The sequence below is a fragment of the Malaclemys terrapin genome, chromosome 23 (assembly GCF_027887155.1).
Source record: "Malaclemys terrapin pileata isolate rMalTer1 chromosome 23, rMalTer1.hap1, whole genome shotgun sequence".
NCBI lineage: Eukaryota > Metazoa > Chordata > Testudines > Emydidae > Malaclemys > Malaclemys terrapin.
The window spans coordinates 19,684,751-19,708,565 of NC_071527.1; the positions used below are offsets into that span (position 1 = coordinate 19,684,751).

At 49.4% G+C, this 23,815-nt stretch overlaps 1 protein-coding gene across 1 annotated transcript; it reads left to right on the top strand.

Moving 5' to 3' along the window:
• The first annotated feature begins 90 nt into the window (after window positions 1-90).
• ATP13A1 (ATPase 13A1) lies at window positions 91-23,754 on the top strand. Its single transcript, XM_054013061.1, has 26 exons — window positions 91-424; window positions 4,682-4,771; window positions 5,157-5,347; window positions 5,695-5,767; window positions 6,359-6,514; window positions 7,342-7,411; window positions 8,104-8,210; window positions 8,885-9,014; window positions 9,303-9,358; window positions 9,940-10,066; window positions 10,305-10,442; window positions 11,075-11,195; window positions 12,638-12,795; window positions 13,544-13,719; window positions 14,203-14,313; window positions 14,915-15,040; window positions 15,504-15,612; window positions 16,554-16,750; window positions 17,249-17,345; window positions 18,490-18,671; window positions 19,316-19,430; window positions 19,865-20,061; window positions 20,567-20,709; window positions 21,535-21,646; window positions 22,093-22,236; window positions 23,331-23,754. Exons 1-26 carry the CDS (start codon window positions 107-109, stop codon window positions 23,439-23,441), a joined length of 3,555 nt encoding a protein of 1,184 aa, XP_053869036.1. The 5' UTR covers window positions 91-106; the 3' UTR covers window positions 23,442-23,754.
• Window positions 23,755-23,815: the final 61 nt, after the last annotated feature.

The following is a 23,815-nucleotide window of genomic DNA, read 5'->3' on the forward strand; positions in this document are numbered from 1 at the left end:
GCCCCCGTCGGCGAGGTTGCTGCGCACGCGCGGTTTAGACGCCAGGGCGCCGCGGCCCCCGGAAGCGGAAGCGGAAGCGGCGCGTTGCTAGGAGGGCTGCCGGAAGATGGCGGTGGCCGCTCCGGCTCCGGGCCCCGCGGACGAGCTGGTCTCTGCGGTCACCCTGTACCGGCGGCGGCCCCGGCTCCTGCACGGCACCGTGCTGCCGTTCGTGGCCGGGCTGTACCCGGCCTGGCTGTGGCTCTGGGGGCCCCGGGCCTGGGCCGCCTGGGCGGAGGCGGAGGCGGAGGCGGGGGCCGGCTCGGGCCGCGCCGCCCCCGAGGCCGCGCTGCTGGCGCTCGCCGCCATCGGGGTCGCGCAGCTGCTGACCGCGCTCTCGGGGCTGTGGTCCGTCCACGCGCACTGCGCGCTCACCTGCGCCAGGGTGAGTCACGGGGGCGCGCGCGGGCGGGCGGCTGGGGTCCCCATTGGTGCGGGCGGAGCCCCTCGCCCCGCCCGAGCCGCTCAGCTCTGGGGGGCCGCTGCCATGCTGGCTCCCCGCCACTGCAGGGCCTGGCTTGTCAGAGCAAAGGTCCATCCAGCCCAGCCTCCTGCCATCCGACAGGGGCCAATACCAGGGGCCCCAGAGGGATGAACGGACCAGCGGATCATCCAGTGACCCATCCCCGGTTTTAAAAGAGGAAAAACAGTTGTTGGGGCCCTGATGGGCTGTGGGGTTTTTATAGCATGTTGCAGGGGCCTCCGAAAGAAAAAGGTTGAGAACCTGTAACCCAGGGGGTGCCGTGAAGGCCAAAGGTATAACTGAGTTCAAAAAAGACTCAGATACGTTAATGAAAGGATTGGTCCATCAATCGCTGTTAGCCAAGATGATCACTCCCATGCTCTCCATGTCCCTAACCCTCTGACGACCAGAAGATGGGATTAGATGACAGTGGATGGATCACTTGAGAACGGCCCTGTTCTGTTCATTTCCTCTGAAGTGTCTGGTATAGGCCTTTGTGGGAAAAGAGGATACTGAGCTAGATGGATCATTGGCCTGACCCAGTATGACTGTTCTTATGTTCTGACACAGGGTTACCTCCCTCCTCGCTTGCCTTTAGTTTTCTTACTCTGGAATGGATCTGCCCATTGCCTGGAGGGCTCTGAGTGAGACCGAGACCCTGCCCCTGTCCCGTGTGGACATAGGAATGTTTATTGGGCTCCTCTAATGTCTTGAGCTTGGATTCTTCCCCTGCTGGCCATGAGCTGTCTGCCACTTCCAACCTCCAGGGCGCTGTAATATCCTGGTGCTGTGTGTGAAGAATTTCTGGATGGAAGAGGCTGTAGAGGTGTAAAGTAACAGTAATGAGTGATATCACTTCTGAAGAGCCACCATGGATATCAGAAACTATCCAGCAGGATTGCTTCCCATACTGTGGAAATGCAGCCACTTCGGAGGTGGGAGGTGGCAGCTGAGTATACAGGGATAACTCATTTGCTGTGACATGGCAGTGGTTTAATAGCTGTATAGCAGCACTGTGCACTTTTAGACAGAAAGTGAAACAGAATGGGAGGGTTATTATGGGTGGGGGTTATGAAACATTTTCTTGTACAGAAATATCTCTCCATTGAAACTGGTCTGCTTTTACTTGGGACGTGTAGGGGAGAAGTGTGTGTGGCCAAGCTGGCCCTGCTTGCAGGTGTGATAACTTTTTTAGCACAAAAAAGTTGCTTTATAACGACTGAACTGCTCTGGGTGGAGCTTAGCTTTCTCTGGCTGGTTTGCCTCACTTCATGGCAATTCCTGTAACTGTCTGTATAGCTTCCTCTTAGGAGTAGTTGCATGTCTAACTGCAAGTCGTCTCGGCAAAAAACATCTGGTACAGCTTCATTAACTAGTCTCCAGAGTAGTTGGCGTAGGTCTGCAGCTGTATCTTGGGCATTTATTCAGACAATCAAGGAGCTCTCAAAGCAAATGAGCCCCTGGAGCCGGCTGCCAACACTGTGGGCTGTATCCTAGAGTTTCCCAGTGTTCTGGTAGTGTTACTGATTAGGCAACTTGTTACTGCTTTGGATTGCAGACAGTGGTTACTAGTGTTGCCAACCCTCTAGGATTGTCCTGGAGTCTCCTGGAATTAAAGATTAAACTTTAATTAAAGATTATGTCATGTGATGAAATCTCCAGGAATTTGTCTAACCAAAGTGGGCACCCCCAGTGGTTATTCAAAGGCCTTGGTAGCTGTATATGTTGCAAATATAGTTATCTTGATCATGAATGTTAAAAATCCAAACCATGAGCTACAGGAATTAACAATGTAAACAGCAAGGAAACAGGGTGGCTGAAGGGGTCCTACAGGCAGGTAATTGCATGAAAATGAACAAAGGAAAAACTAGGCAGATTATTTGGCAAAATGCTCTGAGATTTGTTAGGCTGTGGATTAGTTTCTTCAGGACTGGGGTGGAAGCTACATCGTGTGGAAAACTTAAACTGACAAAGCCTTAGAGAACAGAGTGTCGGGAACGTTCCTGCTGTGACCGCCAGGGTAGGGGCAAGATTTGACCTTTGACTAGTCACTAAAGTCCTCCACCCAGCCATGCTGCAACAGTACCCCTCAATGAGGTTGAAGATTTCTCTGCCCTTTGTGCTTTCCCTTTTGTGTTGTTTTGGATGTTATTTTTAGATGCTAGGATAATGTCAGATTAAATAGACTAAAGTCTGGGTCAAACTGTGCAGCTGGATCCAGAGGAAAATGTGAAGAATAAAAGGGTTAAAATGTTGCTTCTCTTGATTCCTTTTATTAAGGAAATCCCCTTTTGCCAGAGAATCTGCTAGCGCAGGTTGAGCTGCAAGAATGAAACTAAAAGTAGCGGGTGCTCTGATGGTTTCATTGTAATGTGAGTGGGCTGTCACAATCCTCCATTCAAGGTATTAATCTGGTAACCTTTGGTCAGCATGAGTTTGAGATGTGACATGGCAGAGTTTTGAGATTTTCCTTATGTCAGGGGACAGTGTTATTATTTCCGATGTGTTCATAACTAAAATTTGAAACTTGCTGTAATGTGGAAAGTAGCATCTCCGAGCTTTTTTTGTTAGTCAGTTACCTTTTATTATAGATGCTTTTACTGCACGTGTAAGCCTTTCTTCTATGGATCCTCCTTTTTTCATGAGTATATAGTAAAAGGTGTTGTCTGTTCACATGCCCTCCCAATATTGCTAAATGTCAGTTGAGACCATTACAGACTTCATTATAATGGCAGATGGAAAAGCTCTGTTGGTTTCCATCTATTCCACTTTCCTGATCCTGGGGGCCAGGGCAGGGTTGTTCTCTGGTCCTTTGCCTAGTTTGCCCAACAGGGCTTCCATCACTGCCCTTAGGAGATTCTGCAGCCTAATACATCTCACTGTCAGAAAGTCGCTCTCCTAATACTTAGCTGTCTGTTGCCCATAAGGAACTGAAGATACCATTGGATTACGTCTTCCCCACCACCACAACCTGTAGCCAGCCTTTTCTCTCCTTTATGTCTGAAAACAAAACTCAAAAATTGGTGACAAAACCGGGAAACTGTTAACAAGGGAATCATTTAAAATAGTCTGGTATGATGAATGGTCTGAATTTAACAGTCTCCCCTCTCTGTCCCTCACCGAGCATCTTCAGAGCTCATTATAACGATCCTCCACTCCCTATTGTTCCTCCATGCTAGAGTCCCCAAGCTGTTGAGTGAATCCCATGACGTTTGCACTAATCTAGCTCAGTAGCCGTGAGTAGAAGGGAGATCATTTGACATTGTTTGAACATGGCTTGTGATTTTTGTTAGAATGGCAGTGGTAGGTTTCTGGGAACAGGCTCTTGATTTTTGTTTAAAGCAGCACCAAAGGTTTTTTGATATTGCAAGGATGTAGATGTATCCATCCCAGTTACAGAGAACTATGTAATAACATCTCTCTGCAAAGCCAAGTCTTCTCTCTCCTGTGAGGTGCCCAGCTCCCTAGCCGCCTAAGGATGTGCATGTGTGTTTGGGGGGATTGGGGGGGGGCACATCAACAGAGTGGTCCAGGTGCATCCTGACCTTCTGTAGACAGATGACAGCAACTCCATGCGTGCAGGGAAGGGTTGAGATTGCTCTGACAATACTTGTGTTTTTTACTGGGCATCATTAGAGCACTCAAAAGTGGAAGCCCCTGTTTGAGGAGCAACTGTATTGATCATGTCAAAGTTAATGGGACATTGAGTTTGTTGATCAAATCTGAGACTTTATCAAATTTATGGGAAACTTTCTTTCCAGCAAGATGTGACCTGACCGTCAACAATTGCTAGGCTGGCAAGAGTTTGTGGCTAATTGTTTTTGCATTCAGAATCTCAAACTGTGCAGTTATTCCCATTCACTTTTCTATCCTCTGCAGCATGTTGGCTGGGCTAAGTTCATCTGATTTCTCTGCCTCACTCTCCCCCCTCCCCTCTAGGAAATCAGTCTTTCTTTGGGAGTGAGCATACAGGGTAATTTTCATTGCAAGTGTTGGTCTTTCCTGGGTGGTTTTAAAATATCAATGAAAAGTCCAGATAAGCCAGTAAAAATAGAGGAATGTTCTCTATGTTTGAGTGTTGCTCACAGTGGCTTATAATGACTGTATATGGATCCCTCCTGGCTTCCACTTACCTTGTGACCTGCTTTACAGAGTGCATGTTTGCTTTGTGTTTTTCAGGAACCCAGTCCTAGGAAAGCCACATTAGCTAAAGTTGTGCCAACCCCAAATAATGGATCTGCAGAGCTTGTGCCACTCCATCGAGACCAGGTACAGACTTAGACTCCAGCTCTTTATAATAGCTGACAGCTGCCTGGGAACTGCTGTTTCTTAGCAAACATACTCATCTCCAACCTGCCTTTCCAAAGCCACTAATTTAAATTAAAACCTTAGAGCTTGGCTGAAAGCCAGCTGATATCCATCACAGGCAGGGAATAAGAGGTTTTAGAAAGTGCAACATTTGTAACCAACACCTGTAGTCTCACAGACAATGTTGTTTAGGAACAAAAGTTGTAAATGTCCAGTTGGTCCCATCTAATCTAGACTTCCCAGCCAGTGCAGTTCCCTATAGTATATGTGAAGTGATGTGGCCTTACTGTAAGGGCCCTTTGATGTGAAAGTCTAAATGCTCTTCCCTTCTGCATAATCCCTGCAGGGGGAAGATGGGCAGGAAGCCCTTTCCTTTGAGTTTCAGAAAATTAAGTACTCTTACGAGGTCGATGACAGGAAACAGTTTCTCCCTGTGGCTTTCCCTGTGGAGCACCCCCTCTCCTATTACCAGAGTGCCCGAGGCTACCAGGAGGACAGAGAGATCCGAGTGGCTGAGAAGAAATATGGCACAAACAAGTGAGTGTTGGGGGGCAGTAACAAGGATTTCAGGGACTGGGGGTTCCAGGCACTGGGTTTTGAATGTCCTTGCTCCAGATTATCAGGTTTTTGGGAGCTAAATCCCCCAGAGGAAGGAGATAGCTACTTCCTACAGCAGCATAAAGTCTGGGGTTTACCCCTGAAAGAGCCCTGGTTACAGAGTCAAATCCCTTACATCTAAGAGTAATGAAGAGAAGGGGAAGATGTTCTGGTACAAAGGGGAACAAAGCCCCCAGTTCATACTCCAGAGGCTGCAATAGCTTTTGGGTTGGGATGGTGCTGTGAGGCCTGAACACCAAGATTAACAAAATTTTATTCTTTCCCAGGGCAGAAATGGTGGTGCCAGAGTTCTTGGAACTCTTTAAAGAGAGAGCCACGGCCCCTTTCTTCGTCTTTCAGGTAAACAAGAGCTAAAGAGGTGAATTCCCTCCAATCTGCAGTTTTAGTTTGGGAATCTGAAATCGGCTGGCTGTTTCCAAAAGCCAAAAATGCACCGTTCATACACTGCAGTGTCTACTGTCGGGGAGACTTTATTATTCTGGGGATAAGGGCTGACATATCTTTGGTCAGTCGTAACTGAAAGTTGTTACCGTCCAATGTGTGGTCCAGAGCCCATCGTAGCTGGCATGAACTGTCCCCTTTGGTAGCCTCAGCAGAAAGGTCAAAGACCGAGGCTAGAGAATGCCCTTCTGGCCCTCTGAGTCAGGGCAGAAGTAGAGGAGGTGTTTGCCTTGTCACTGCACAGACTGTATCTATTCTCTCGAGAACAAAAGAGTTCAATCCCCAGCAAGCCAACACTCTTCACTGACTCTAAAAAAAAGACTTAATATTGTCTGTTTTCTCCTGCTGGGCTGTTACAGTGACATTCTAGTGTCCAAGCACGTGAACAGTACAGGATGTCTGATCTACTGATGGACTTGAGTTCTCAGGGACATGTTAGCTTCTTTATGGGGTGAGTGCTGGACTAGCTTCCACATCCGTTTCCTCCAGGTGTTCTGTGTGGGTCTCTGGTGCCTGGATGAATACTGGTACTACAGTGTCTTCACTCTCTCCATGTTGGTGGCATTTGAAGCTTCTCTGGTCCAACAGCAAATGAGAAATATGTCAGAGATTCGAAAAATGGGTAACAAGCCATACATGATTCAGGTAAGTGAGTGCAGAGGGATGATGATCAGAAACTCAGCACTGAGAAACTGGGGAATGTAATATAGAGCCCAAGAGCATGCAAGGCCCTTTAGACATGGCCTGTAAGGAAGAGCAGAGTTTACCCTCTAAATAGACGCACCTTGCTGAGGGAGCAACAAGACTTTCCTGTGTTTCCTGTTTTCTTATGTCCAATTTGCCTTTTGACATCTGTTGCCTTTGCATGCACTTGTTTAACTCTTGTCTAGTTATTCTGAGTCTTTGGCCTTTTCCTTTGAATAGTTTTAACCTTTTTTTAAAGTTCAGATTTATTATAAAACAGCAGGATTATGTCCTGCATGTGTGGGTGTTCAGCTGGGGGAAAGACGATTGATTGGGAACAATTCCAAAAGAACCAAGTTCAGTTTGAGGCCCCAAAATTTGGTCCCCTCCTCCTTCAGTACTTTCTTTTTCTTGTATCTGTTTGGAAAATGCATATGATTCTTGTGTGTTACACATATAAAATGATATTTTATATATAAATATACAGACAGAAACACACATAGAATGAGCACCTACAGCAACAAAACACTCTGTGCCCAAGGAAGGGAAAGAGACTTCAACTCTGCGCTTCCAAGGGGTAGTATGGGTAATTCCAAACTGTAAACTCAGGGATGCTTTGTTGATAGCTGGGTTGAGGAGACGGTTTATGCAGATTCACTGTTTATGTGCAGAGCTGTGCTTTTGTTGTCTTGTCATCTATCGCTCTCTCTCTCTCCTGTCATACGTTTCTCTAGTACCCGTCCTCATAGTATCTAAGTGCTCTTTCTCACATGGTTTTTGTTCTACAGGTTTACAGAAACCGGAAGTGGCGTCCCATTTCCAGTGATGAGATCATCCCAGGGGATATTGTTTCCATTGGTAACAGCCTGCATGCTTGACACAATCAAAAGCCCTTATGAAATCAAATCACTTCTACATGTATTGACTGAGATTAATTAAATTTACAATTCAACCCAGTCAAAATGTCCATACAAATTTCAACAAAGAATCTTTAAATGCCCATGAATGGCTGAAAACTCATAGGCCTGAGAGAGAGTCCTTCAAGTTCCAATCCCACAGATCTCTAACTTTATTCTCCAAGATTAGAGTCTAAATATTAGGACTAAAATCAGCCACAGCTGCCCTGCTTCAGATCAGAGGTTCTAAGAGTGGAAAGTTCCATCCAAAAGCGGAGGATGGGGATGGAGGACGAGGGGGAATAGGATGCTGTCACCATCCTGTACTGTGACTCTTTTTTTAGATTGCATTGGCCCTGGAGTGTTGTCCCCAGTCTAAAGCTTGAGTGGCAGTAAGAATTGTGCTCCTTTACTTTTAAATCCCTCTAGTTTCAGGGCTTTCTCGGGTTTTATGACACTTCTGGTTCACATCGAAGCGTGTGTTTTGGTGAGGGTCATGGGACAGATTTGGGAACTTGCAAGTGCGATTTGCCCTTAGAAATCTGCCGCATCTCAGCCAAAGCAAAGGGGAATTGCATCCTCTCCAGACAAACGGGCTAACAATGGCCAGTTCTCACAATGAGCCACTTCTAAGCTTTGCTCTCTTGATTTCAGGCCGATCTCCTCATGAGAACCTAGTGCCATGTGATGTGCTCTTGCTCCGTGGAAAGTGCATTGTGGATGAAGCCATGCTGACTGGAGAGTCTGTGCCTCAGATGAAGGTGAGAGACAGGTCCTCAGTAATGCTTGTTACGTCTTCATTGTTTATGCACCAAGTTTCATTCCAGCCACCGCAGCATCTAAACAGTGCAGGGTTTATAGGTGCAGATCAATCTTTGTGTAAACTCTGGCCCAGAAAATCCGGGTCTGTTGAGTGTTATCCACCCCCATATCCATGACTGATGATCTAGTAAATGAGAAACAGACTGTCTGTTTTGTCTGGCTGTGGCTGCGGTCTCTGGGGCTGGATTGCAGTGTGTGGGCACAGCCCACCACTCCCCCACATTCCCCAGTCTGGGCTGCTTTGACTGGGCAGACAGGGGAGGGACAAGCACAGAGAGCTTCAAACCCAGTGAATCTCCCTTGTTTTTATGCCAGTGCGTGATTGAAACATGATAAAATCACATTTAGAATAGCCTCCCAGTTGAGGCCAGTGATCCAAGTGTGAGCAAATTCTCTGACCCCAGGATTCTCATGGGTACCAGGCCTCTGAGCTAGGACAAAGGCAGGAGTTAAGTAGCCTGTTCAAGTCCAGAGTCAGTTTCTGCAGACTACTCGCAGGGGAGCTGAGAGTGCCTCATGGAGATGGGACCGTAGAGGAATGTTATGAGTCCAGTTGTTGGCAGCTAACTGGAAACAAGTCCTGCTTCTCTGAGTCCCGAATTCTCTCCTGCAGGAGCCCATTGAGGATCTCAATCCAGAGCATGTACTGGACATGCAGACAGACGCCAGACTGCACATCATATTTGGGGGAACAAAGGTCGTGCAGCACATTCCACCCCAGAAAGCCAGCACAGGACTGAAACGTATGTACTGTCAAGCAGGCAGCTTTGGTCAGATGGAATGCCATAGCCTGGCCCACTCCTTTTAAACCATGTAGCTTCTGGGCGATAGTGCTGAGTTTGTCACCCTGCCCCGTCCTTTTAGATGGCAGCTTAAATTGAGTGTTAAAATGAAATAATCTTTTGCTGAAGGCCACTGTGCCCTCCTGGAGGGTGAGAGGGACGTGCCGCCCCAATTTTGTTCTAGCTATAATGTGTGTATAAAAAAGATCTCTACTGAGCTTAATGCTGCTGTTTCTGCTCCTGTTCCAGCTGTTGATAACGGGTGTGTGGCATACGTTCTGAGGACTGGATTCAACACATCTCAGGTAAGAAGTGCATGAGAGAACGCCCGTTTCAGGGAGGTCTTTGTGATCAATTGCTGGAGAGAAATTCAAATCAGGGTGACACAGTTACTCACCTGTTTGGAACAGTGAGGTTGGTTCTTGGAATTCCTTTGTGGTGGGTGGGCGGATGGAATGGTCTAGAGGATAGAACACAGGGCTCTGAGTCAGGATTCCGGGGCTCTAATCCTGAGTGCCACTGAGTCACTAGGACTTTGAACAAATTACTGTGTAATAACAGTTACTGCCCGTGGGTGTTGAGGTGTGTTTTGTAAACACCAGACAAGTGCAAGGTAATACACTTTTAAAATCTGATGGATGGAAAGTCAAGGCCGCTTAAATAAGGAGCAGTGAGAAACACCGTTAACTGACCTACAACTGATTAGCATGCTAAAATCCTGCCCGTGGGTGGCGCTGCACTGGCCCAGTGAACGGATTGCAACCCGTGCAGCAGAGAATCCGAATGCAGGTTATCTTGATTTTATACATTTGTCATGTATTTTACAAGAAACTGTACTGTATGCTGCACAACTAGCTTCGTGCATTGAAGGCAGTTCTCCTTTCAGGGGAAGCTGCTGCGAACAATCCTCTTTGGGGTGAAGAGAGTGACAGCCAACAACTTGGAGACCTTTATTTTCATCCTGTTCCTTCTGGTCTTTGCCATTGCTGCTGCAGTGTATGTGTGGATTGAAGGCGAGTACTCCTCGCACCTCGTCCTGGGAGCGTAGGAATAGTTATTGGTGTATTGGCGGGGAAGGGAGGGGATGGTAGATGGAAGCTGGGCTGTTTCCATGTGTGGGCGTGAGCCATGGCTCATTCCATTTTTCTCCCACATTCCTCAGTAGTTTGTGCCCCCTGACACGTCCATTTGTTGTCCTGTGGCACCTTGTCTGGAGCGGAGAAGCAGCATGTCTCGGGTTTTATTTTGTAGGCACCAAGGACCCCAGCAGGAATCGATACAAACTCTTTCTGGAATGCACTTTAATACTGACTTCAGTAGTTCCACCCGAACTTCCCATTGAACTTTCTCTGGCTGTCAACACCTCCCTTATTGCCCTGGCCAAACTCTGTAAGTACTAAGCCCAAAAGCAGGAATAGAAACACTGTGCACTCTGGGGTCCAGTATCCCCGGGACTGCAGCACATGGCCACGTAAAGTGTGTGAAATTGCTGGCTTTTATACACCATGGCAACCTCCTCTCTCCAAATAGCAATAACTGGGTTGGCTCCCATGCCCGCCTGGTTCGCCGTGTGTGCTGTGTGAGTGTCTGCAGGACTCCTGTGTCATTCAAAGCAGGGAGGTGACTCTCAGGGTCGGGTGGAGGTGGTTCACACTGTTTTGAAACTTGGAAATAGCTCCTAAGTAGAGTGCATGGGGGAAACAAGCTCCCACTCAAAAATCCAGGTTTGGTTGCTTTTTCAACAAGTGTTCCGACTCGTAGTGATGGTGCCTGCCTAAGAACCTACCTGGGTAAACGGCCTCCAAACCTATCACTGCTCTTCCACACCCCTTTGGGGTTAAATCTGACTGTAACTTCACAAGCTACAGAGCAGAAGGTTTGAGGTGGTTAAATAAATTGTGGCTGAGCACCGGGGTTTTTGGCTTGTATGTTGTGGAAAAGATTCTAGATGGCTGCAGATCCCAATGTGCCCCTGCTGTGTCTCTGTGATACACGACAGGGTCCCATCTCCTCTCTTTCAGACGTGTACTGTACAGAACCTTTCCGAATCCCCTTTGCTGGGAAAGTTCAGGTTTGCTGCTTTGACAAAACTGGCACCCTCACCAGTGACCACCTGGTTGTAAGAGGTGTGGCTGGGCTCAGGTAAGCCATGGGATGGGTTCCCAGGGTAATGTTAACCATATTGTACAGTCGACTCAGGGTGTGATGGGGGGGGGTTCACTGCCTTTTTAGCGTCTGGTAGTGGGCCCTGTCAGAGCCGGGATGCACGATTGGGTGGGCCAGTGATCCAAAGTACCAAATCTCGTGTAGCTAAGTAATCAAATGTGGGTGACATTTGAACAATGGAGGCCCCAGTGAGAGCTTCCCTCAGCTGGAGGCGAAGTGCCAGTCCAGTGGGGAAGAGAGGATGAATTGGGGGGAGTGAAGGAGATGAGCCAGAAGCGGGTTCTAGGTTAGGGGAAGGGGGATCCTGCAGGTTCTCTGGCTATGGCACTTGTGCACCAATTTGCAGCATCAGAGCCCTTGAATTTGGTGGTTCTTTTGGGATTTCATAAATACGTTCTTAATTGCTAAAACCCTCTGTGCCTCTGCACCAGCCTGCCGTCCCCGCCCTGGTGAACTGCACCTCAGTGGCAGAGTCCCTCATAGAGAAACCCCTCTGGTTTATTTCATTTTAAATCTTACCCCTCGGATTATGGGAATGTTGTGACTTGTACACTGAGGAGTCAGAAGTCCTCACGCTATGGAACTTGTGGAAAATAAATATAGAAAATCACTGTAACCAAAATATTTCAGGGGTCGGAGCAGTTACTTACAGAATGAACAAGACCCTGGTGAGCGAGGCTGAGTGATACCCACACACTCTAGTCAAAGGGTTACAATGAATGTTGAGCCGGTGCAGCTGTTGTAAACCACAAACACTTGTGACTTCGTGCCCACTTGTTCTCAGGCTTATGAGAAATGGTTTAAAGCCTCTCGTGTCCTGCGAGTCTGTTAATGAGCTACAGTGAGGGTGGGACAGTGCCCAGATGATATAACCAGCCTGGCATGTGTGTATCCCTCACTCTCCCCCATCTCGGAATGTAGCCTGGCCACTGACTGGTATGTGTTCCGCCCTAGCACGCAGGGGGCTGTGTGGGGAGAGCAGTTTAGAATGACTTCTTGCACTAGAAAAACCCCTTTGGAGGCTGCACATGAATGTAATCTAAGTACGATACACATCCGTCTGAGCAGACCCAGCTAGACAGGCTGGTGAATTACACGTCTGTCTGAGCAGACCCAGCTAGACAGGATGGTGTGTTACACGTGCATTCAGTTGCCTTGAACAGCACTTCTTGGTGCTCCAATTAAGGCCTCTTCTTTGAGGAATCTGCTCCATTGGGATTGCTCAGGGGCAGTGGCTGTAGTTGCAGCATTGAGAAGCTGAGTCATTGGGCCAGCTTTCCCACAGCTTTGCTGTTGGCGTGAGACGCTCTAGCAGTTCAGGACACTGGGACAGTAATTATTTGCTTGGAGAAATTGTAGAACACGTATGGCTTTGACGGCCTGTCCAAGCCTATTAACGTAGTCTCTCCCCACTGTAGGGATGGGAAGGAAGTGACGCCAGTGTCTGACATTCCTGTAGAAACCCACCGAGTGATCGCAACTTGCCATTCGTTGGTCCAGTTGGATGACGGGACGTTGGTGGGAGATCCGTTAGAGAAAGCAATGCTGATGGCTGTGGATTGGACTCTGACCAAAGGTAGAGACAACGGCCAATTCCTACGTGTGTCCAGTTGCACAAACTGGTACCACGTGTCTGTGTAGATATTAGTGATATTAAAGCTGCTCCTCCCAATTTCGTTCCTGTGGGTGAAATTCACCCCCCTTTGTAGGCTTATGTGGGCTTTGTAGTAGTCCTCTGCGTGGGGTGAGCTTTGCCCTACATAAACCCTGGCCAGGGCTCTGGCACTGCCGTGGAAGGGCTGCGGGAGACCTTGTACAGGATCTCTGCAGGGACGATATGTGTACGCAAGCTGTTAAGTACACTTGCACTAGCTCAATAAGAAATAGTATAGCCACAGAAGCACAGGCAGCAAGCGAGTATGTACCAGTGGGGATCAGGTGGGTTGTACTTGGCATGGCTAAGATGTGCTGCCGCTGCCCGTGCTATTGCAGCTACGCTATCTAGACCTGAGCTAGCATGTGTATGCAAGATGGGTATCACACCCCAGCTCCTAGTGTAGATGTAGCCTAAATCTAGAAATCTACCTCGTGCTGCAGATGTGGCATGCTCAGAAGCAGCTCTCTGTTCTGATCCCCAGAAATCGTCCGGGCAATTCCATCCCTCAGTCACTGGGGCCAGAACTTCCATCATCACCATGCTGCAAGGCTTGGGTGGGGAGACTTGTTTGTTCTTAGTGAATGATTCGTTCCTGGGAGCCGAGGGAAGTGATGCTGCTTGCAATGCTGAGAAACCTTTCAGGATTTCCCGATCTGTTTGTTTCCAGATGAGAAAGTTTTCCCCAGAAGTATTAAAACTCAGGGACTGAAAATTCACCAGCGCTTTCATTTTGCCAGTGCCCTGAAAAGAATGTCCGTCTTGGCTTCATATGAGAAGATTGGCTCGACTGATCTCTGTTACATTGCAGCTGTGAAAGGGGCCCCAGAAACCCTGCATGCAATGGTGAGCACATCACACACAAGGAATGGGCTTTAAGCCAGCGAGATGTGTCCTAAAATGGGAATCGGTTCATGGGGCCTCCACCAGCTTGCCTGGGTTTGGGTGACTCCATCCTCAAATCCAGAACCTGAATTATGTCCTGAAAATGGGCCCAAACACCCCCCCTTCCCATGTAAAAACAGTCTCCACTGCAGAGGCTCAACATTTATCCCCATTAAATCAAGGGTGGCTCAGTGTGTGATGTTCCTGGCCTCACTGTGCTTGTTCTCAGGCCTGCAAATACGAGTGGCAGCAGAAGGGTGAACATCCGATAAAGTCACTCTCCTGCCCTCGGTGGGGATATTTGCTGCTTCTTTGAGCTCCCCGCTTGCCTCACCCCTGCTCAGGCACGGAAGCGCCTCTGCTTCACAGTGTATTTGATATGAAGCATTGTACCTGCACATAGTGTTTAACACACTGGTTTCCCCCCACCCCCTTTTTCTGCAGTTCTCTCAGTGCCCGAGTAGCTACCACACCATGCACACAGAAATCTCACGCGAGGGGGCGAGGGTGCTCGCGCTTGGCTACAAAGAGCTGGGACACCTCACTCATCAGCAGGTACGCTCGGCTCCATGCAGTGGTGCTGGAAATACGGGTGCTGCCGCACTCCCTGGCTTGAAGTATTAGTAATAACCCAAATACGTGGTTTTCATTATCAGCACCCCCACTATAAAAATTGTTCCAGCCCCCCCGGCTCCGTGTCTAGGCCCCTAAAGTCCGAGCACCCACCCAAAGGAAGGCACCCACATGAGAGGGGGTGGCACAGACACCTCATGGGGAGATAAAATCCTGTTGATTTTATTTTATTTTATTTATTTGATTGTTAGAGCCAAGGTACTGTGGCTTGGGTCTCCTGGTTTCTATTTTCAGTTCTGGCACTAACTTCTTGTGTAACCTTGGGCAACTTGCTCTGCCTACCCGTGCCTCAGTTTCCCCACTTGTAAAACCGAGATCATGTGCCTGTGAGAGGAGAGTGGGGAGGGGACTATATTACCAAAGGGGATGCTGTCTCTAGGGCAGCGGAGGGAGAATCCAGAATCATTCCATGCTCCTCAGGCTGCCCCTGGCGTTCCCAGTCAGGACGGTCTCCAGTGGATGGGGGGTCTCATTGCTCGTGAGACGGCATGTAACACTCCGGTGTGGTTCTTTTCCGTGGAAGGTGCGAGAGTTCAAGCGCGAGGCTCTGGAATGTGACCTGAGATTTGTCGGCTTCATTGTGGTCTCCTGTCCTCTCAAAGCTGATTCCAAGCCCGTCATCCGGGAGATCCAGAATGCATCGCACCATGTGAGTGTCTGCAGGAGAGAATGAGCTCCCGGGGCCATGCAGACGCCTGAGCTACTGGGCTGGTAGCAGCCTCTTCCAGGATTGCGGGGCCTGGGAGGGGCAGCCGCTGCCCTGAGCTGTGCGTCATTCGTGGAGTCCAAAGCCAGACGGGACCACTGTGATCTAGTCTGACCCCCTGCAGAGCACAGGCCAGAGACCTGCCCCCATGTAATTCCCAGAGCAGCTGTCTTAGCAAAACATCCAGTCTTGATTTAAATATGATGCTGGGTTGGGGCTCTGCCTTGCCCCTGGTGGCTGGATTTCTGGACAAGGTGCTGTACAAAGCATCTGTGATCATTAGTGTCTCAAATGGGACCTGGTCAGCGTACAGGAACTTCTCTCTGTTCTGTGTAACTAGGGCCACATGCAGGTAGCGTGACCTCCTCGGTAACCTCGTGTGACCCCATCTGTTTCCCTCTCCCAGGTAGTGATGATCACAGGGGACAATCCACTCACTGCCTGCCATGTGGCTCAAGAACTCCACTTCATCCAGAAGGATAACACCCTCATCCTGCAGCCTCCCCACAGCAAAGGTGATGGATCCTAGCCCAGACAACAGGCCTGCTCTGATGTAGTAGCCAGCCTGGCTGCCTGCACAGGTCACCGGGGTGTAACAGGAACAGGAGGACTTGTGGCACCTTCGAGACTAACACATTTATTTGAGCATCAGCTTTCGTGGACTACAGCCCACTTCTTCAGATGCATAGGGGTGTAACACTGACCTCTGGTGGCAGAAAGTGTAATGACTTTGCTGCTGAGAGTCCCAGATATTCCAGTGCCCCTCTGCAGGGCCTTCCTCCGCACATCTCAGAGCAGGTCACGAACAGCAGCTGGCAGGAGCAGTGTGCGTATGGGCTACCCAGCCCATCACCGGGGGTCTGAGCACCTAAGTAACAGCAGCTGGCAGGAGCAGTGTGCGTATGGGCTACCCAGCCCATCACCGGGGGTCTGAGCACCTAAGTAACAGCAGCTGGCAGGAGCAGTGTGCGTATGGGCTACCCAGCCCATCACCGGGGGTCTGAGCACCTAAGTAACAGCAGCTGGCAGGCTGCCCCTTTCTGTGGAAGGTTTTGGGGGCGCAGTGGTGGTAAGGGACTTGGTTTGGTTTCTAGCTCTGCCGCAGGCTCCCTGCATGACCTTGGACAAGTCAGCCTCTTGCGCCTCCTCCCCTGTCTGTGAAACATGGGCAGTAGCGCTGCCCTGCCTCCCTGGGGACTGTGAGGATAAAGTCACTACGGACACTGAGGCGCTCGGGTTCGGTGTGACAGAGGGGCCATATAAGTCCCATAGATAGCATGGGGGCAAGCAGGTGGCCCCAGAGTGCAGACTGTCTGGCGATGTGCCAGCTTTCACTAGGGTAGCTAGTCCATAGTGATGAGGTGCTGCAGACACCTGGCTCTGTGCAGTTTCCCCCCCTCGAGTCCCGCATGGCAGTGTCCGTGCTGACTCCCAATCCCCCTGCGCTCTGTTTCAGACTCCTGCTGGCAGTGGCAGTCCATCGACAGTACCACCACGCTCCCCATCTTTCCACACTCCCTGCAAGAGCTGACACGTCACAACCTGTGTGTTACGGGGGAAGGGCTCTGTTATCTGCAGACTGCAAGCAGACCGCAATTGTTGAAGCTCATACCCCATGTTCAAGTGTTTGCCAGGGTGGCACCGAAACAAAAGGTGAGATGCTCCAGTCCTGTGTAAAATCTCAGTGCTGTAGGACTGGGCTCTCCCCTGGCTGGGCTTTTGCCTGTCTCGGTGCGTCCTACCTACTAACAGTAACAGCACAAACCTTACCTGCGTTCCCAAATCCAGACTGACTCCAGCACCCCGGGGGAGTCCGAGAGTCTGTGGGGCTCAGCACCTGCCACTCGCATGCATTTTAACGAGCTCAGCCCCTTGGTCCTCTGCTGAATTACTTAGTTCAGAAGATGCAGAGGGGTGAATATTGAGAGCTGTAGGTGGCAAGTCAGCTGCATGATTTCCTGTCTTGTTCACTGGAAAGGAGCCCTCTGATCTGAGTCCTTAGCACCGGTACTAAAAACAGAGTAAGGCATAAGACTGGGTATTTAACAAGGTGCTATTCAGCGTGTGCCCCAGCCCATTTCGGTACCTGGCACACAGAGTCCCAGTAGCTTGGGTAGGCGTTCGTTCCTGACTGGGCACTTCTCACTGCAGGAGTTTGTCATCACAACATTAAAAGGGCTTGGCTTTGTCACGCTGATGTGTGGGGACGGAACTAACGACGTTGGAGCCCTGAAGCATGCAGATGTGGGTGAGTCTGAGCATGAAATGAGGAGGAAGGTTGTGTGTGGCTTCCTGGGTTTGGCTTGTATCCCTGGGCGCAGAATTCAGCATTTGGACCCTGCTACAGGCATCTCTAGGGACTTACTTATTTACTGGGGATTTTCTCAGCTGGGATTCGCCAGTAATTAATGTGGCAGACTCTGTTTGGAGCTGCATCGTCTCTCCCCGGGGGGTGAATGAGCACTAGGCTGGCGAAATATACACACAGCTTCTGCTTCTACATGGCATGAGCCTAACCTAGAGGGGAAAAACTAGAGGGACAAAGCAGTTACCCTGGGAGCGCTTTATAGAGCAACTTCTTCCCCGCTCCTCTGTTGCTGCTTCAGCCCCTGAGGGTAACGTGCCTGATGGGGACCCCAGTCTGGGACCTCCCTGAGTAACCAGACTGCGTATCAATCCTGCATTACGAGTCGGAGACATCCCTAAATTCAGATTAATCTAAACTTTCCAGATTCTTGTTTCAGTTGGTTCAGTAAATGCCTTCTGTGGAATCATTTGGTGAGAATGCTCCAATTGCTGTCCTCTGTTCTGTCTCCCTTAGCAAAATAAGGCTGAGCTGAGTAATTTGGTGTATTTCTACCTAGGATAGTGGGCCAGCTACGGTCCCTTGGATACAGGCTGTGGTTTTAGTGCCTTCAGGATTGACTCCTAGATAATACTTAAAACCTTCCTTCGGAAATGACGAGAGCTTTACTGAGGCCGGGGGTATTACCGCATTCCCATTTACAGATGTGGAAATGTCTGCAGTGTTACTGTAGCCCTGTCGGTCCCAGGATATGAGAGAGACAAGGCGGGGGAGGGGATATCTTTTATTGGACCAGCTTCTGTTGGTGAGAGAGAGCCGAGCTTTCGCGCTGACACAAAGATCTTCAGGTCAGCTCACCAACCTTGTCTAAGATCACACAGAGTTAGGACTGGAACCCAGAAGTCCTACTCCCCTGCTCTAACAAGTGCTACCTTCCCCTTCGTACGTTTGCTTTGCACCGCTCTAAGGTGGGCTGTGAAGGGCGACTCTGCTGCTGGGAGCTGAGGGTTCCCACTTGGTGAAGTCATTTTGCCAGTTCGGGTTTTTTCACCTTTCTTTTCCTGCAGCTGACATTTTGGTCTTACAGGGGTGGCGCTGCTGGCAAATGCTCCCGAGAGACTCCCTGAGCGGAAAAAGAGACCTCGCGATGGACCCAACGATGGAAGACCTGCCTTGCCTGCCATGGGGAGCAGCGCCGTGAAGCCCACCTCCCGCGCTGCTAAGCACAGGGTCATGTCCCAAAGAGAAGAGCAACTGGCCATCCAACGGGTTGGTAACCAGGTCTGCCTGAACCCAGCCCCTTCCCCCTTCCAGGTTCAGTGGCTGACTCTGTCCACATCCCTGGGACGGGCGCACGCACACAGACACCCCAGCTCACTGGGGCTTGTATTTTTAATTCTTGAATCGGAAATGGCAGGACACCCCAGGAATGTAACTCTGATTGCAGCGAGGCCCTGCACACGCTCCATTCGGTGCATCTGGAAGGCTTCTCGGGCCAGAAAGGAAGTCAAAGCTAGCGGGAGGTGTCCTGTTCCTGACCCCCACCACTGCAGGCTCATTCTAGTCAGACTTGCAGCAGCTGCTCATGACAATATTGTCCTTTCATGGGTCCATAAACCAGCCTTCACATTTCCAGTTCTGCCCAGGGGAGACCACAAGCCCAGCCTTTCTCCTCCCTGCCCCTAAAATGACACTGGTGGGTGTCGGCTGACAGGCCTCCTGGAGGTGGGTTCAGTCACAAGATGTCTGGGTGGGGTGAGCTCTGCAGCCGGCTCACGGGGTGTAGGCTGAGGGATTGTCTAAGGTCCTGGCAGTGTGGAGAGCTGATCAGGGCTGGGTCGAGATGATGCAAGTCTCCCTATTATCCCAGTCTGTGATAATGAAATGTCTCCTTTTCTCTCACTGGAAACCAGGAGCGGATCAGCCAGGTCCTGAAGGATTTGGAAGAGGACCACGTGCCTATTGTGAAACTGGGTGATGCCAGCATCGCTGCTCCCTTTACATCGAAGCTCTCCTCCATTCAGTGCAGTAAGTAGCAACAGGGGAGCAGGTCTGCGCTGTAGGATTGCCCCTCGGCTGGTGACCTGTCCTACTCCGATAAGGAGAGCAGCCTGGGCGCATCTCCAGTATGAATCAGAACAGGCCCTCGCAAAGGCAGGAGGGCTTTGAGTGGGGTGGGGAAAAGTGATTCAAATACTGACTCTTATTGGGAGGAAATGCCTAAAACATGAGGCCAAGAGGGTGCTTCCCGTATTCCTAGCTTTCATTTCCCCCGATGGATTTCCCAGCTTGGAGATGGAAACTGAGTGACCATGGCCCACTGGGATCAAGGGAAAGGTGAGCTCTAGGCTCATAGCAGCTCCCCCGTGCTGGGTCCCAGCGAATGGAGGGGGCTGTGCCGATGGAGCCACAGAACTTGCTTGCATCCTGAGGACAAACTGCTGTTTCCTCTTGCTCTTCAGTCTGCCACGTGATCAAGCAAGGTCGCTGCACGTTAGTGACCACGCTCCAAATGTTTAAGATCCTGGCCTTGAATGCCCTGATCCTCGCATACAGCCAGAGCGTCCTTTACCTGGAAGGAGTGAAGTTCAGTGACTTCCAAGCAACACTTCAGGGTTTGTTACTGGCTGGCTGCTTCCTCTTCATCTCCAGGTCAAAGGTATGTTGCGTGGTGGCCTCCTAGACCTGGGAGTGCTTCCAAAGGAGGGAATGGGAAGGGTGGTGGTTGTCTTGTGAGGAATGTGGTAGGGAAAGCAGCTCTTCTGTTCTAACAGTGAGTGCTGTCCAGCCCGTTCACTGCCTGCCCAGAATGTGCAGTGAGTCACTTCGCTCTTCCCCGGATCCTGGCTATGGGAGGCCTTTCTGAGGCCAACACATAGCACTTTAGGGAATGTCTAAGAATGAGATCAGACAGTGCATTTCTGTTCAGTGTGCCAGCGCACATGGTCAGATGCAGGCATTAATCACCTGGGATACACTGTTGCCTGCAGTATGCAGCTGAAGGTCTCACTGTGTGAAGGGGAATTTCTAAGAGCTGGACATTTCATGGGCACAGCTGACACAGGTGGGATCTTGCTGGCAGCTGGCCAGTGGCGCCAGCTTCATCGTCTTCGTACAATATTTCCATCTGTTAATTCCTGGTGTCTCTTTCCTTTGGTTTCCAGCCTCTGAAGACACTTTCCAGGGAGCGTCCGTTACCCAATATCTTTAATCTCTACACTGTTCTGACAGTGCTGCTGCAGTTCCTCGTCCATTTCCTTAGCCTGGTGTATCTGTACCATGGCGCACAGGCTCGCAGCTCTTCCAAGTGAGTGCTGCTTGTTTCTGAAGTACAGAACATTAGCACCTATCTTTAGGCGGTGACTGAGCACCAAGTTGTTAAACTGGATGGGCAAATCCCATCTGGGAAGGAAGGTGTAGGGAAAATCTGCTGCCTTCATGGTGATTTTCCTTCTTATTTTCACTTAGAAGCCCCTGCCTGCTTAATCTTAAATTTGGTAGGAAGGAGGGAAATATGCAAAAAGGTGGATTTGATTTGCAGGTCAAATGAAGGTCACTAGACAACTTAGCAGAGTTGAGTTGAGAACTCTTTATAGTAAGACTGGGTGGGGATCAGCCTGAGAGATGCTGAACTCAGACAGAAGTTATGGGCTTGGTGCAGAAATTACTAAGTGAGAGTCTAGGGCCTTATGTTATGCAGGTCAGATTAGATCAGGAGTCTCCAAACTATTGGGCACGGAGGAACGTTTGGGGGGCGCAGCAAGGCCTGGGCCAGCCCCATGGGAGCGGGAAAGGACCGCCACCCAGCCCCCGTCTGCCCCCTAATCTGTTCCCGGCGGTGGCTTCGGCCCCAAACCTTGGCTCCCAGCTGCAGCCCTGGCCTTGGCCTTTGGCTTCCGGCCCACAGTTCCAATCCTGGTTGCGGCTTCACCTGATCCCCGGCCACGCCAGGTAAGAGGGGAGGCAACAGAAAACATTTGGGGACCACTGGACTGGATTATCACAATGGTTCCCTTCAAGGCTTTAAAATTTCATCTGATGAATTGGCCCTAGTCCATGTTATTCTGAAATCCCAGAACTGGGCTCCATTGATCAGAAAGGGCTTTGTCTGGGGTTTTTTTTTTTTTTTAAGGAAAGAAGAGTTTGTGGATTTGTATAAGGAGTTTGAGCCCAGCCTGGTGAATAGCACGGTTTACATCATGTCAATGGCGATGCAGATGGCCACCTTCACCATTAATTACAAGGTAAGACAGGAAGGAACAAAATTGTATTTAAATTGTAATGTTACAGCAAAGCAAATGCACTTGTAGGAACTGAGCTGTTTGCAAATCTGAAACTTTTTTTTAAACCCAGTGGGCTTAGCAGTATGGCTGTGGGTGTGAGATACAAAGATTTGTTCTAAATTATTAACTGCAGTGTCCCAGATGTAAATCCTTCAGTAGAGACATCCGTTGAGAGTTTGGAAAAAGTTTGCTTATGTACAACGTTAACTGTTCTGAATGCATCAAGGCGAGACCAAATTGTACATCAGAGTATCAGTTCCCTGTCCGGGATACCAGAATTCCTGTCCTGTTTTTAAACAAGCTTGTGAATTTGGCGTTGAAAACTGCCTCCCACTGAACCTTGTGAAGATGAGCTGCAGCAGCTCTTCTGCGCTGATGGTGTCTCAATGCTGCATTTGCCATTTCAGGGCCACCCTTTTATGGAGAGTCTGCGGGAGAACAAACCTCTACTGTGGAGTATTATCCTTTCAGGACTGGCCATTGTGGGCCTTTTGACAGGCTCCTCACCAGAGTTCAGTGAAAAGTTTGGGCTGGTGGAAATCCCCATGGAGGTGAGCAGGGACAGGATGGAGTGTTCCATGCTGGCAGACTCTTCTGGAGTAACTGCTATAGAAACCAATGCTATGGAACTGCTACAGCCAGGACTTTCAAAGTGGCCTGAAGAAGTTAGGTGCCCACTGATTTCAATGGTAGTCAGACACCTAACTCAACTTAGGCACCTGTGAAATTCCCAACTTCATGCTTCACTTACAACTCCTCAACACTCATTGGAAAGTAGCCCCTTGTACTGAAGACTAGACCCTCAAGGATTCTCTTGGACAGGAATCCGTTTGGGTTCCGAATTCCCCTGTGTACAAACCAAACTCAGCTCGCATCTAAGGGATTAGCCTAGATGACCCTTGCGGTGCCTTCTAACCCTATGGTTCTATGATTCTAAGGGGTGTTTCTTTTTAAAGATAAAACTTGATTTAAAATAGACTCCTTACATATGGACTTCCCAAAACTCTGCCATAATGTGGCTTGTGTTCTCAGTGTTTGAGAACGATAACAAGCAATCGTTTTCAAACAGCTACAGCTACTTGTTCTAAATACTCTTAAACTAAGAACACCTGGGTTACTCTCCCCAACTTGCCTCTGTGGCTGGGTCTGACATTGAGGTTCTGAAGATCTGCATCCTCCCTGAGGTAGAGCAGCAGCCTCTCAGAACTTTCTGTACAGGTTTACTTAGCTTTAGACAGGTTTAAATTCCGGAGTAGTGCGGCTCTGCAGTTACTGGCTCACTGAGCTTTTCATGTCACCCCTGCTCTTCGCTCCTAGCCCCACAGAGCAACCCTGCACTGAGCTGTCTTTCCCCACCTCGAGGGAGACTAGACTTCTGGGTCTGGTCACATGAGGCAATGCATCCCTGCTTCCTTTGTGGCAGTGCAGAGCTGAAAGGGACTGGACTGTCCAGTTCGGTACTAAGTGCTTACTTGCCACCATTCACTGATGCTACATATTGGTTCATTTATTTGGCTGAAGCCCCGCTTGCCCCTTAATAATCTCCCATTAAAAATAAGGTAGTTCTGTTGAAACTTCCAGCAGTTAAAACCTGTTGTAATGTTGTTTAGCCAAAAATAACTTATCTGAGCTGCTTCCCTTTCAGTTTAAGATTGTGATTGCTCAGGTCTTGCTGGCTGACTTCTTCCTCGCCTTGGTGGTGGACCGAATTCTTCAGTTTCTGCTGGGGAGTGCAAAACTTAAAGTGCCTTCCTGAAACCTATTCCAAGCCTCCAACATCCCAGCAGTGCTGAGTATACAAGTGTGAAGGACAACACCGTGGGGACACACTTCCAGATTGCAAGAAGAATCTTTATTCTTTTGATAGAGACTTAACCCTGCTCTGGAGCAGGCCTGGGCAAGCTTCTGATGTGCTCATTTGGAGACCACTTAGTATAACAATCAAGGCTGCATGGGGCAATACACTCTTAAATAACATTTCCAGGACGTGTGACATATTGGGAGTTTTGTATTGCCCTATGCTTGAGGAAGCGTTTACAGAATTTGGTAATTAAATTGGAATCAATGTATTTTAAAACACATTTGGAATTTCTTTTTGGGGGCTAGTAGTGTAAGAGCTCGACCTTTTGA

Bases quoted from the DNA above. Each gene is read 5' to 3' on its own strand.
- ATP13A1 (XM_054013061.1), top strand. From the start codon at position 107: ATGGCGGTGGCCGCTCCGGCTCCGGGCCCCGCGGACGAGCTGGTCTCT. The intron at 5,348-5,694 runs GTGAGTGTTGGG...ATTCTTTCCCAG, and splicing joins AAGAAATATGGCACAAACAA to GGCAGAAATGGTGGTGCCAG. The intron at 9,015-9,302 runs GTATGTACTGTC...CTCCTGTTCCAG, and splicing joins AGCCAGCACAGGACTGAAAC to CTGTTGATAACGGGTGTGTG.